Here is a 14,778-nt window from a genome sequence, read left to right as displayed (position 1 = left end):
TTATTGCTTGTAAGTGGTGCTACAGGATTAGAGTGATCTCTATACTTTGCAGCTCTTGCTTTATATATAAAACAGTATCGTTTTTTGACAAAAAAAAAAGTAATATTACCATATTATAAATTTTCTTTTGCATATTATTTTTCTAATGATAGTAGTTGATATTTCTTATAGTAAACAATTTTTATGGTTGAAAAATATTAAATAATAGTTATTTTGTATTTAGGTAAATAAAATAATAACTTGATTTTTAATTAACAATGTAAAAATAAGCACTTCCCTTACTAATTGATTATAATAGGAATTTTCCAGCTTTTATTTGGATTTTAATAGTACTAATTAATTATTAATAATTATTTTTATTTTACAATTATTTTTTCTTTAAAAATTAATATATAAATTTTTTTTATAAGAATGAACACAATAATGATATATTAAAAATATTTAGATATTGAATATAGAATATGTTTTTTTTTTTAATTTTACAAAACTATAAATAATATAATATAACAATTTCTTACTTTGGTTTTTAGAGTACAAAAGGAAAAAATGGAATATTTTTTTGGTCAACAGAGTGAATCAACCAGTGTACCCAATTTGTATGTATTTGGTATTGACCACATAATGTTATATAATTTATTTATATATGACTATGTAATACATCTCTTTCATGTGATTGATGGTATAATATTATACTTGGCATCTGTAATTATACATTTTCTTATATTTCATATTTTACTGTAGCTAGCAATATTTTTTTCTTCTTCTTACTTCTATGTATATGCCATTGGTAGGGTAAAGGTTTACAAAAAAAATAGTAACTTGATTGGTAAGCAGAGTCGGCCCTTGACACGGGCAAGTGAAGCACATGCTTGTGGCCTCGAAATAATATAGTGAATATTCGACTATTTTTCCATAAAACTTCATTATTTCTACTGGTAAAAAGGTAGGATTTTAGTTGCAAAAATCAATGGTTCAAAATCTTTTCTAGTATTTTTTGTGTTTTTCAAGTTTTTTATTTTAAATATTAATGTATAATTGGCCCACTAAAAAATGGACTTATGGCCTTAATATTTTCGGAGACGGCTCCGTTGGTAAGTTAGTTAAAGCTCTTTAAGTTGAATGTTAGATTAATGTCTATCGAACATTGTTCTTTTGTCTTCGACTAAAAATTGCTAATGGTTCATTAGGTACGTATTTGATCAACCAAACTTATTTGCCAATGTTTGGTCCAGTAACGGCTATGCTATTTATGGGTTTATGAAAGAGGAAATTGTTGAAATGAAATGATTACTAAACATATACAGAAGAGTAAACTTTTGCCTAATATATATCATCCACTTTTATCGAAGGTAAAATTGTTTGTTTATAAAAAAAGAGAGATGGTAAAATAGTTTATTTATGTTTTTGCATATACGACATTGAACAAATAAAATGGTTGAATTGGTAGATCCATTGGTTAACCACGTGTAAGTGTTTAACCCTCGATAAAATAAAACACTAATCAATCATAAATCATTTCTTTTTTCCCCTTCTCGGTTGGCCCATATTAGCACAACCCTTGAGACGTGCTTTGTTATTATTGTAAATACTACACTTTCAACGGTTAGGCTTTGCACAAGTTGGCAAGCCCAACCAAAAAGACATAGACGTTGCCGTATTTCAGTTGCTTCATTGATATAGAAATAAATACATGGTCCTCCCATAAGGTGAATGAAGCGGTCGCTTTAGGCCACCAATAACTTCAAATTTTAGAGGCTATGCTTTGTTACTTGAGCACTAATATTTGGCCAATTTAAGTCAATCTCTCTCCTCATGTTTACGTACTTTTTATTCATTTTTGACATTTCCCTATTTTTTTGTGTTGTTTTAAACAATATTAATTTTTCTATAGAATAATATATCGTATGCTTATCAGGTTTCCTTGTACACTATGTCAAAACAAGCTTACTTTTCAATACATGCAATATATAGATGCCATATTTCTAAAACATGCTTTAGGCCACTAAATCTCTAGGACCGGGAGTTAAATTGATACAGGACAAAGTTTGATGGTCCAAAACTATTTTTCTCGTTAAATTGAGGGTCCAAACTCTAGAATAAAACAAGAGGTCTTGAAAGAGGAGCGATGAAGAAAGATGTACAAAAATGGCGAAAACTTCCATGTATCTTTTGTTTATTTTATTTTTACCCATAGAGAAAATGGATATCAACTACCAATAATTTTTTTAATAGAAACCGTGTACATTTATTCTAAATTTTCTTTTATCAGTTGAGAGTTAGATTTTGGAAATCACGATACATAAGAATAATTTTTAACTGACCGTTTTATCTATAGTATAATCGTTAGTCTTGCACGCGTTTACTGGCTTCTAAAATTTTAAACTGACCGTTTTATCTTTACTACCGTTCTCGGATTAGCATACTACTATTTGACTAGCTACCGTTCTTGAATAGAAAAAGAAATTTACAAGTAATGAGAAGATGACATCGCTTGTAATTTACAAAGATGTCAACACTTTTGCCCAAACATTATATGATTACTACAAGAGTACGTAGTCCTTGTCACATAGTATTTCGTTGAAAACAGTAGGACTTGATACTTCTTCCTAATCAGCCAAAAGCATTTACGAAAGTAAAACAAAAATCTTATTTAGTTTTCAGTGCAACTACAAATACTTTTATTTTTAGCTAGTTGGTTAAATATATTCCTTAAAAAGGTAAGATTTACAAAGGAGGTATTACCTCTAATGCTTTGTTAGAAATAGAAGAATAGTACTCATACTTTGAATGTCGAAGAAAAAATCATACTTTGTTAATCATGGACAAAACAAGACTCTTAGACCACTTCCATTATATTGGTCATATTATGAGTGTCTATAGTATTTTTTAAATATAAATTTGAGACCCTCTTGAAAAGAGAGAAGAGAAAAATGTATAGAGGAAAACATTCAAGACATTTCTAAAGATATTTTTTACGTCAGTGCCGGCCCAACCAATTTTGCTGCCTAAAGCAAAATTTTTTTTTTTCTATTAACAAACATTAGAAAAAAAGTTACAAAAACTGCTACACAAAGGTTTGAACTCTTAACACTGAAGTAGAATAAAGGCATACCCAACCACTGTACCATCACAAGTTTTTGAAAATTGATGCCCCTTAAATTGCTGAAATAATCTGGCGCCTAAAGCCCTTGCTTTACGGGCTTTAGGTCAGGGCCGGCACTGTTTTACGTACATGTCAGTTTTCTATTAGTTTTAAATTTTTTATGATTTATGATTAAAATTTTTAATCTAGCTAAAGATATTTCATTTCTATCGGAGATGCTCTTACACGTACGTACTAGTTCACTGCGCGAGCTGTCTCCATTTTTGATAGCCCTACTTGCTTCCATTATTGTTCAAGTAAATAACTTAACTTATTTTGAAAAAAGTAAAAAACACAGAAAGAAAGAAAGGTTTGTTTAAAATGCTAAATGTAAAATAAATACCAAAGGAAACCCACACATAGAGGCAAACAAACGGTGAGAAACACTAATCAAGTTCCACAGTCTCTCCATCGAACAGACTCCAAAGTTGCTCAACGTCAAACGCCAAAGTGGCTTCTGGAACTCCTGCATCTGCTTCTTGGCTATCGTCCAGTAAATTCTCCAACCACATATCATCTTCATTTATTAGAATATTCGGAAAATCATCTTTCTCATCATCTTTGTCAAAAGTGATACTCTCATCACAAACATTATTGATGCTGATTCCATTGCTTGAAGTAATTATGTCAACTTCTATCGTAAACTATCGTATTGTTATTATTTTAAATACTACACTTTCAACGGTTAGGCTTTGCACAAGTTGGCAAGCCCAACCAAAAAGAGATAGACGTTGCCGTATTTCAGTTGCTTCATTGATATAGAAATAAATACATGGTCCTCCCATAAGGTGAATGAAGCGGTCGCTTTAGGCCACCAATAACTTAAAATTTTAGAGGCTATGCTTTGTTACTTGAGCACTAATATTTGGCCAATTTAAGTCAATCTCTCTCCTCATGTTTACGTACTTTTTATTCATTTTTGACATTTCCCTATTTTTTTGTGTTGTTTTAAACAATATTAATTTTTCTATAGAATAATATATCGTATGCTTATCAGGTTTCCTTGTACACTATGTCAAAACAAGCTTACTTTTCAATACATGCAATATATAGATGCCATATTTCTAAAATATGCTTTAGGCCACTAAATCTCTAGGACCGGGACTTAAATTGATACATGACAAAGTTTGATGCTCCAAAACTATTTTTCTCGTTAAATTGAGGGTCCAAAATCTAGAATAAAACAAGAGGTCTTGAAAGAGGAGCGATGAACAAAGATGTACAAAAATGGCGAAAACTTACATGCATCTTTTGTTTATTTTATTTTATCCATGGAGAAAATGGATATCAACTACCAATAACTTTTTTAATAGAAACCTTGTACATTTATTCTAAATTTTCTTTTATCAGTTGAGAGTTAGATTTTAGAAATCACGATACATTAGAAAAAATCAATCATTGACCCACGTCAAATCGACCCATTAGCCAAATCCCTACATTCGTAGGAAGCAGGACTCGATCCCTGGTGTGATAGCGTCTTATACTATAAGGAGTTATCATTGACCACTACACTAAGATCATTTTAAGCGACCGTTTTATCCAAAATATAATCGTTAGTCTTGCACGCCTTTACTGGCTTCTATATTTTTTTACTGACCGTTTTATCTATCTCGGATCAGCTTACTACTATTTGACTAGCTACCGTTCTTGTATAGAAAAAGAATTTTACAAGTAATGAAAAGATGACATCACTTGTAATTTACAAAGATGTCAACACCTTTCCCCAAATTATACGATTACTACAAGAGTACGTAGTCCTTGTCACATACAGTAGTATTTCGTTGAAAACAGTAGGACTCGACACATCTTCCTAATCAGCCAAAAGCATTTACGAAAGTAAAACAAAAAATCTTATTTAGTTTTCAGTGCAACTACAAATAGTTTTATTTTTAGCTAGTTGGTTAAATATATTCCTTAAAAAAGTAAGATTTACAGAGGAGGTATTACCTCTAATGCTTTGTTAGAAATAGAAGAATAGTACTCATACATTGAATGTCGAGGAAAAAATCATACTTTGTTAATCATGGACAAAACAAGACTCTTAGACCACCTCCATTGGTCATATTAAGAGTGTCTGTAGTAATTTTTAAAATATAAATTTGAGACCCTCTTGAAAAGAGAGAAGAGAAAAATGTCTAGAGGAAAACATTCAAGACACTTCTAAAGATTTGTTTACGTACGTGTCAGTTTTCTATTAGTTTAAAATTTTTATTCTAGCTAAAGATATTTCATTTCTATCGGAGATGCTCTAACACGTACGTACTAGTTCACTGCGCGAGCTGTCTCCATTTTTGATAGCCCTACTTGCTTCCATTATTGTTCAAGTAAATAACTTAACTTATTTTGAAAAAAGTAAAAAACACAGAAAGAAAGAAAGGTTTGTTTGAAACGCTAAATGTCATTATAGTTCATGAAGAAAGATATAAAATAAATACCAAAGGAAACCCACACATAGACGCAAACAAACGGTGAGAAACACTAATCAAGTTGCACAGTCTCTCCATCGAACAGACTCCAAAGTTGCTCAACGTCAAACGCCAAAGTGGCCCCCTGTTCATTTGTCGTGGCTTCTGGAACTACTGCATCTGCTTCTTGGCTATCGTCCAGTAAATTCTCCAACCACATATCATCTTCATTTATTAGAATATTCAGAAAATCATCTTTCTCATCATCTTTGTCAAAAGTGATACTATCATCAGAAACATTATTGATGATGAGTCCATTGCTTGAGGGAGTTATGTCAACTTCTGGTAGGCCATTGAGATGGTTGCAGTCTTTGTTAACAGTGAAGGATCGAGGTCGAGGCTTAAAAACATTGACTTTTTGGACCGTTGGTGTTGTTGTAGGAGGGGAAATGATGTTTTTCTTTTTCATTTTAGTCTTACAACCTGATTCATATTTCTTACTCAGATGTGTGTTCCAGTAATTTTTCACATCATTAGCCGTCCGACCAGGCAATCGACCAGCAATCAAGGACCACCTAAACATTGTTAAACATTATACATATAAGTTTCTAGTGTTGATCTTATGGCCCTCCAAATAATTTGTACTGAGTAAATAGTACCTGTTTCCTAGAAGTTTATGAAGGCGAATAAGAAGATCAACTTCATCAGAGTTAAGTCTCCCTTTCTTGATACTTGGCTTCAAATAGTTCAACCATCTTAGTCTACAACTCTTTCTGCATCGATTTAGCCCTACAAAGCCGATAATTTTACATTAATTATTCCACACTAAGACTGATTTGGTTTCTTCTATCATCAAGAATCTATGCATACCAATAGAAATTATTTACTGTTTCAAATACATATTAACACGTTGGTACATGAATTTTCACGGAATCCAATTACACGAAGACAGTTCAGTAAAAACAATTAACGACTTGACGTAAATAAAATAGTTTTCATTTTTTTATCTTTCGTTTTAAGTAAATAAAAATCTTAGCATAAGTCCGAAATGAATATATGAACAGCATAAAGAACTTTTCATGAATAAACTGTTTGTTTGTTTTTGTTTTACTTAATTTACTAGCATTAAACGATAACTTCATGTATATATACCAGCTCTTAAAGGAGAACTGTTCAATAAAACGATAAGGAGAATATATTGTGTATGTGTGCGTGTGTGTGTAAATATCATGCATATATACCAGCTCTTAAAGGAACTTGATGCCATTTGCCTTCTCCATACTTCTCAATACATTGCCTCAAGAGACTATCTTCTTCAGCAGTCCATGCACCTTTTGTCAACCCTTTGGACAAACCCTCCATGGACCTTAAAAATAGATAGTACCTAACCAAAGTATTTTAAAATTTATGAGAAAAAGGTCGAGGAAGAGGGGGTTATGGTGGCTTCGCAAATCCTCGGAGGACTTATCGACAATATAATGTGAGCGAATATGTGTATATATACACGTGAAGGGCATAAAGTAATGACGTGCATGTTTGATATCCACATTTCATGTATTTCCGGTCGTGCTTACTTTGCTACGTTATTGTTTTGGTTACTGATTTGACTAGAGAAAAAGGTTTGTCAGTACGTACTTTTATAAAATAAAAAAACGAAACATGGTTAATAACAATATTAGGAGATAGGAATATTAATGATTGGTGGTAGATGGTTAACATTATTACAAGATAGTATCATCAGGCACAAGAAATATAACAAAATTAAAATTGAGAAATACGGTGGACATATAGCAATAAGCTATTTTCTCTCTTCTTTTTCTCTCTTGCATTTTACAGTCTCTTGGAGTTAATTTCTTTAATGAAAATCTTATAAACTGTTAGACTGTTCACAAACTCATCTTTGTTCCTTACTTTGCCAAAGCCAAATTCTAGCTGCACGTTATAGAGTTAAGGTTGAGGCTTTATAATTCCTCTCTTTCTCATTTTCCTCTTACACCTAAGCATGCATTTGAACAATTCGTAAAATGAGTTAGTATTGGAGCATTAAATTTTATAAATAATTTGGATCTAGTGTCTGAAGATATAAACCTGTTTGGTAGAAGCTTATAAAGGCGAAGGAGAAGATCTACTTCGTCTGAGCTAAATCTTCCTCTTTTGATACTTGGCTCTCCAAGTAGTTCAACCATCTTAATCTACAACCCTTTCCGCATCGGTTTAGCCCTAAATAAGCAATTATCGAGATCATTACAATTAATTATACCTATTTTGACGACTTTATAACGACGAATCTATGAACATCCACACAATACGCCTTTACACACATAGATACTTTACTTACACAGTTTCCCACTTTTTTAGCTCGTTAACTGAAAAAAAACTAACGAGATTCTCATGTGTATCTTTAGAGTAAAATACACTTTGTTATATACGTTCCCCTATAATGTTGACTACAAAAAAATTGTTGCATAAATTAGTTTATATTTTCAACCTGTTAGTTAATTGGAGAGAAACAATAATATAAGTGACTAGATATTTTACATCTATGCAACATATACCAGCTCTTAAAGGAACTTGGTGCCATTTGCCTTCTCTATACCTATCAATGCACTGCTTCAGGAGACTATCTTCTTTAGTAGTCCATGTACCTTTCTTCAACCCACTGGACGAGCCCTCCATGGCCCAAATATAAAGTTAATAGAAGTATCTAATCAAATTATATAATAAACTATATAGTATGGCCGAGGAAGATGGTATTTATATAATTCTGGCTTCACAAATACTGGAAGTCTTGTGACAATGTGAGTATGTGTGCCAATACGTATACACGTGACCAACATAGGGAAATGACGTACACGTTTGATATCCACATTTCATGTCTCAGAGGTGGTGCTTAATTTGCAAAGTTAGTTTCTTATGGTACTGTTACTGGTTCGTAGCACCTAGCTAGTCTCTCCATTTCAGTAATTAAAAAAATAGGATAACATATCTCTTAACAAAATTAAGAGAGATGGTGAAACATAGTGATCCAATTGCAAAATGGAAAGAAGTATATTGAAAATCCACTTGAAAAAGTTGTGAAAGATAACGGTGGTCAAAGTATAGAGAAAATTATGGTGATTTTATCTTTTAAATTATATACATGTATCTCTATGTGTAAATAGAGGAGTCTTGAGCATTTGCAGGACATCCCAAAGATCATTCCCATATCTTCTTCCTAGTTTTTTTTTTCTTTCTAAATTGTTCTTCTTCATAATTTCATACTTGGTAGACAATAAATCTCATTTCAAGAAAATGATTATAACTGTGTATGGAGAGAGAGAGAGAGAGAGAGAGAGAGAGAGAGAGAGAGAGAGAGAGAGAGAGAGAGGGAGAGAGAGAGAGAGAGAATCAAAATTATTCGTAATTTGTTTTATCATGGTATCAGAGGAATGATCTGAACAACACAAGCAAGCATAACCTCAAAGTCATATCAACAAAAGAATTACTCCGAACATGAACAAAATCAGAGTATCGTCATTCTAAGTGACTATAACTAAGTGTTGGGTACAATTTCTGGAGTGTCAGAAATAGAGGAGTCTCGAAGAAATATTACAAGTGACTATAATTAAGTGTTAAGTCAGAGTCTTAGAATGCAAGCAAAATGTTTTGTTAAAATAAAACCCTAAAACTTGGCTAAAACTGCTTCGTCCATTGAAAAGATAGAAACAATTTACAAGACTACAATTCAATCTTGAAACCAGTTAAATTATTAGTGGTTTATTGTCTGATGCCTGTGAAGGGAAATCCAAATGTAACCACTGACGCTAAAAGAGATTTATTATATAAAAAATTATAAAATATTTGGGATTTAATTGAATCAACGTATATGCATCTTGCGATTGAAAGAAGCAAATTGGGTTGAAAAAAATGTTGACGAAATTAGTGAAACCTTTTGACATTTCCCGTAACAGCTCTTAATTTATTTATTTATAAATTTTAATGTTAAATTATATTAAAAAAGAAAAGAAACGTTTTACATTCTTTGTATAAATTGTGTTTGACGATATTATGTTTGAAAAATCAAAAACTTATGTAGAATCTTGGTGCAAATCACGCTGAATTTGGGTGTTCTTTTTGTCCAACATAGTACTTAACCTGTTACGGATTTTTTATCAATCAATTTCACCAGTATCTACACTAATGAGTTTGGTTCTCCATGACGCTTATTATATCTCTCCCTCCAAATAGAATGGCTGGTGTTTTGAAAAGTGTAACCCAAAAGGAACATTTTTGTCTTATCGAGATCATTCCCAAGTAGCAGAATCAACACCTGCTCCCATTTGTTTGTGTACTTGTCCTTGAGAAGCCCTTTGACCAGCAATTTCCATATTTGCTGTGGGAAAGGACAAAGAAAGAACAAGTGCTCCCTTGTTTCTAGTAGATAGTAGCAAAAAGCACAGCTTGAGTGTGCAGTTGTTGTCCATTTGATCATTCGGTCCCTGTCGCAAGTTTATTCTTCACCATCAACCATGTGATAAATGCATACCTTGGAGTTTCTTGAGAAAACCAAATCGCTCTAGCCTTCGCCATCTTTGGCTGCACTGCGTGGATGTGGATCTATGTGTCTTTTGTGTGGAACTGGTTATGATATATATTACTCTTGCGTTACCACAAAGAGACATTCGACCTATCATGGGTGCAAGCAAGTTATTTTCTGTGGAGCTCTTCTTGAACCAAACAAATAAAGTCATTTTGATATCTTCTCCATCTAGTCATGTCCATTGCTTCAGCTACGGTACTTTGTATTGGTAATCCCATTGCTATGCAGCCTTGATTCCCAACTTTCTCGTAATGACGACCCAAAGAACTCTAGTTATCAAACCAGAAGGATGTGGTCTCACCAATGTTTACCTCCCACAGTAACAACCCTTAATTGCTCCCCCGGTGACAGTTAAATTAATAGTTTAGGAGCAGTTTAATGAATATTAAAGGCTAATTAGTTACCAACAATATCTGAAATCCAAACCCGAACCCGAAACCAATTCAAAAAACCCAAACCGAACCCATATTTGAAACAAGAGAATACCCAAATTGGTCTAGAACCTTTAAGCTTCAGATACCCGAACCTGATCAGGTATTACCCGATATCCGAGCAGCATCCTATTACCAATTCCTCTTTTTCCTTTGTTGCTTTCACCGCTTACAACCTGTTCATCTTCCTGTTGCCTAACAAACATCGAATTCGAGACTTTATAAACCATTTATCCTAACTTTCTCCAAATTTTACAAACTTGAAAACCCTAAAATCTACTCCTCTCCTCCGTCTGAGACTTCACTTCACGACGGCTATCAAAGGTGATGCATATGTTTAAGTTTTTTTATTTTATTTTTATAAACATGTTTTTTTCCTTCACTTGTGTTGGTTTTGAATTAACTTCATGTTTTATTTGAAATTCTCTGTGTTTGTTCTCTTGTCTAATTAAATGGTTGATCTATGTGTTCTCATGAATCATGATAGATGCTAATGAATATAAAATATTCAATGAACTTCATCTTCTAGATTATGGCTTTACCTTCGGCTCAATTTCATATAATCATTGGATAGATTTCATATTTTTATATAGATGTCAGATTGTATTATATTGTATTGTTTAATAAACATCTGAGACTCATCTCAGATTTCATAGTTTTATATTATGTGTTCTAGCATTTATGATCTGTTTACTAAATTGTGTCTTATACAATTTGCAGATGGATTTGAGTTTGACGACCAAAGAGAATGGTTTTAGACTTCAAAAGCGAATCAATGGAGAAAAAGAAAACAAAAACATGAAGATGGAGATGGTTCTGAACAAGCGAAATCTCAGAGGATAATCAGTCCAAGGTCATGTGTATGAGCTCATTTCACAAGGCTACCAAATAACTGTAATCTATGTACCTGTCACTATTGCCAGAGGGAATTCAAGTGTCCAACAAAGTCAGGGACTAAAAATTTGTGGAATCATCTTGAAATTTGTAAGGAGTACAAGGCGTGGCTAGAATGTCAAGATCGAAAGTTGAGTCAACAAGTCATTCATAAAGATGGAAATCTGAAAAAAATGCAATAGTTCCTCAGAGTGTTTTCAGAGAAGCGTCCAATGAGATGCTTGTGATAGAGGAGTTGCCATTGGCTTTCATTGAAGTATGGCTTAGAGACACTTCTTCAACAAGGTAATGTACTTCTTTTTTTTGCTTGTTTTCTTTTGTATGTTCCTTTGTCTACATATATATGGATTTCATTGTAATATGTTTATGCTTCTATATGTATTTGCATGCAAGTGAATCTATATAAACCCCACTCTAGAAGGACTGCGACGAGGGACATTGTTGAGATGTTTGTTCAGAGGAAAGCTACTTTGAGGAAATAGTTCATTGCTAACAAGTAAAGAGTCGCACTTACAACAGATATTTGGGTTAGTGATGTCACATGTAATATCATATATCCTTCTTTTACTTAGTTGAAGAAGTTCGTTCTTATCAGTTCACTTATCTATTCTAATGTTGTCTTAATATTGATTGATATTCAAAGATGAAAGTTATATGGGTATAACAGCACATTACATTGATCCATACTGGTGGTTAAAGAAGCTTATAATAGGGTTCAATTATGTGACAGACCACAAAGGGAAGACAATTGCAGCTACTCTTCTTGACTACTTAGCTGCGTAGGAAATAGAGAATGTCTTCTCTATGACAGTGGACAATGCAACAACAAATATGAATGCTTTCAGTAAGTCTGAGACTGATTTCTCTCTCTTGTTTGATAAGTCTTTAGTGATGAAAGTAGAGTTTATGCATGTGAGATGTGATGGTCATATCATTAATTTTCTTGTGAGAGACGGGTTGGCGGAAGTAGATGATAATGTAATTGCAATCAGGAATGCTATCTCGTATTTTATATCCAACACAAATAGGTAAAACACATTTGACCACAAGATAGATTTTGTTAGGATGACAAGGGATAGTTTGCCTTTCCATGTCAAGACTAGGTGGGATTCGACTTATTTGATGTTGTAGAGGGAAATTAAGTACACGGTAGAATTTGATAAGATTGAGACATAAGACAAGATATACAATGATCATTTCTTAGAGATGGATAATGGAAGAAAAAGAATTGGACCTCCTAGCTTGAATGATTGGCCATATGTTGACAGTTTAGACAAGTTTCTGGAACTTTTTACAACTTAACATTAACTGTGTCGGCTTCTACTAGACTGAATTTTCATAACTGCTATGGGAGATAGTCAATATATCAACAAATATTGACATGTTGTGTTCGATTTATGATTCTGAGTTGAAGAAAAAGGCTCAGGAAATGTATAAGAAGTTTGAGAAGTATTGGGATTGCATTAACAATGTTAATAAGATGTTGAAAATAGCAATTGTGTTTCATCCTAGTAAGAAGCTGCATTTTGCGAAGATTTGTTTTGCGGAGTTGTATTGTGGAGAGACTCTGACAGCTAAAGAGATGTATGAGAAGGTTTATAATCTTTTGGTTGATATGTTCAAGGATTATAGTGAAAGGTATGCTAAATCTCAATCTCAGCCTTCTCAGCCATCTCAGTCTCAGGCTTTGCAGTCATCTTAGTATCAAGACAAAATAGATGCAAGTGAAGCAGATAGTGCTCCTCGGTTTTTACAATTGACAAAAGGTACAAAGCGTTGCTAAATGAGATTGGAGTTAAAGAGACAAAAGATGAGTTGAGTACATATCTGAAAGAGGGTGTTGAGAATCCGGATGTGATGATGGGGACTAACTATAATGTTCTTTCTTGGTGGAAACTTAACTATGGCAAGTACCCTGTTTTATCACAAATGGCTCTTGGTGTCTTTGTTATGCAACTGTGATTTGTAGCATCTGAGAGTGCTTTTAGCACAAGTGATAGGATAATAGAACCATGTAGAAGTTTCCTAACTCTCTATATGGTTGAGGTTTTGATGTGTACTAAGCAGTGGATGAAACAAGACATTGCAATTGAATCAAGAGTGCTTATGAATGCACAGATTCTTGCAGAAGTAGAATATGAAGATTGACTTAAAAAAACGTTTGTATATCATGTTGCTTTATGTTATTGCCTCTCTTATACTTTATGTTAACTATCTCTTTCTTTTGTTTTGAAGACCCAATACCATGAGTAAGTCACTCTAGAGTCTCAGCTACAAGGTAATTAAGTATCTTTTCTTTCCTTGAATTGTCTCTTACTCTTTTACTCTATTTCTAATTGACTATATGCTTCATATTTTCATATGGATTCATCATCAAGAAGACAAGAACAATCGGCTATTTCACTTGGTGTTTTGGTGTTTCACTTGGTGTATTGGTTTTTTCAGCTAATATCTTAAAAACTTGTTTACTTTGTTGTCTTTTTTAGTATTGGGTTTATGGGATTGTTTGTTTACCAACTTTGTTATCTCTTTTAAATTTTGAACCTTTGGTCTCTTTTTTGTGTTTGGTTAGTGACATTGAATTCGATTTATTTAATTTCGGATTGATTTCGGGTACCCGAACTGAACCAAAACGAAGCTGATGAGTGTTTATCCAAAACCCGATCCGAATACTAGAAACACGCGAATGGTTCTAGGACTTACAAAAATACCCAACCTGAACCTTATTAGGTACCCAAATGCCTAGGCCTACCTACAATTTTACTCACTCGAACCCAAGACTGTAGTAAATTTTACGTTATAAGTGTTGGTGCAGGAATTAGCACTCATGACATACCGACTGATAGTAGGTTTTTCACCCAAGGTATCAATTCCCTATGCAGTTGTAGTACAAAGGGTTATCAATCCAAATGGTTGTTTATGCTGGCAGGAAGGATGCAATCAGAACAATGCAAGTCAAGCCAAGCAATTATGGGTTTTATCTAACTATCCTAAAATAATAAAAGAAAAGAGTATAAACAAAGAACCACACGACCTAAGCACTCGATGCAAGCATTCGAGTACAGGATCGGGTGGGGGTGATCGAGTAAGCAAATGAAATATGAACAACTCGAGGGGTTACTCGATGCAGGGTATCGTGTACCTGATCGGGTAAGAGATCGAGTGATGAATGAAAATGCAAGCAATTAAAATACGAAAGATTCTAAGGATGGGGTAATCGAATCCTAAGTGTTCCTAACCAGTACAGATGCCTTACATGCCTCAAGCAAATATTTCCTAGACAATGAATCTCTAAAATCTTGTTGGAGAAACGTGACCAAGCAGGCA

The 14,778-nt window shown here is 33.3% G+C and overlaps 1 protein-coding gene across 1 annotated transcript; it reads right to left on the bottom strand.

Annotated features, from left to right (window-relative positions):
• Nucleotides 1–5,520: 5,520 nt before the first annotated feature.
• Nucleotides 5,521–7,024, bottom strand: LOC104750420 (transcription factor MYB90-like). Its single transcript, XM_087490038.1, has 3 exons — nt 6,789–7,024; nt 6,207–6,336; nt 5,521–6,122 (listed from the first exon to the last, which is right to left on the bottom strand). The coding sequence occupies exons 1-3, from the start codon at nt 6,907–6,909 to the stop codon at nt 5,621–5,623; spliced, it is 753 nt and encodes a 250-aa protein (XP_087346164.1). The 5' UTR covers nt 6,910–7,024; the 3' UTR covers nt 5,521–5,620.
• Between the last annotated feature and the right edge of the window lie 7,754 nt (nt 7,025–14,778).

This window comes from Camelina sativa, chromosome 16, assembly GCF_030686135.1.
Source record: "Camelina sativa cultivar CO46 ecotype springtype chromosome 16, ASM3068613v1".
Lineage (NCBI taxonomy): Eukaryota > Viridiplantae > Streptophyta > Magnoliopsida > Brassicales > Brassicaceae > Camelina > Camelina sativa.
Note: the sequence above shows the minus strand (reverse complement) of the source record. Positions and strands in the feature narration are given on the sequence as shown.

Excerpts from the sequence above, each read along its gene's own strand:
- LOC104750420 (XM_087490038.1), bottom strand. The coding sequence starts at position 6,909 with ATGGAGGGTTTGTCCAAAGGGTTGACAAAAGGTGCATGGACTGCTGAA. Across the intron at positions 6,337-6,788 it reads TCAAGTTCCTTTAAGAGCTG|GGCTAAATCGATGCAGAAAG; the intron begins GTATATATGCAT and ends TCGGCTTTGTAG. Across the intron at positions 6,123-6,206 it reads CATAAACTTCTAGGAAACAG|GTGGTCCTTGATTGCTGGTC; the intron begins GTACTATTTACT and ends AACAATGTTTAG.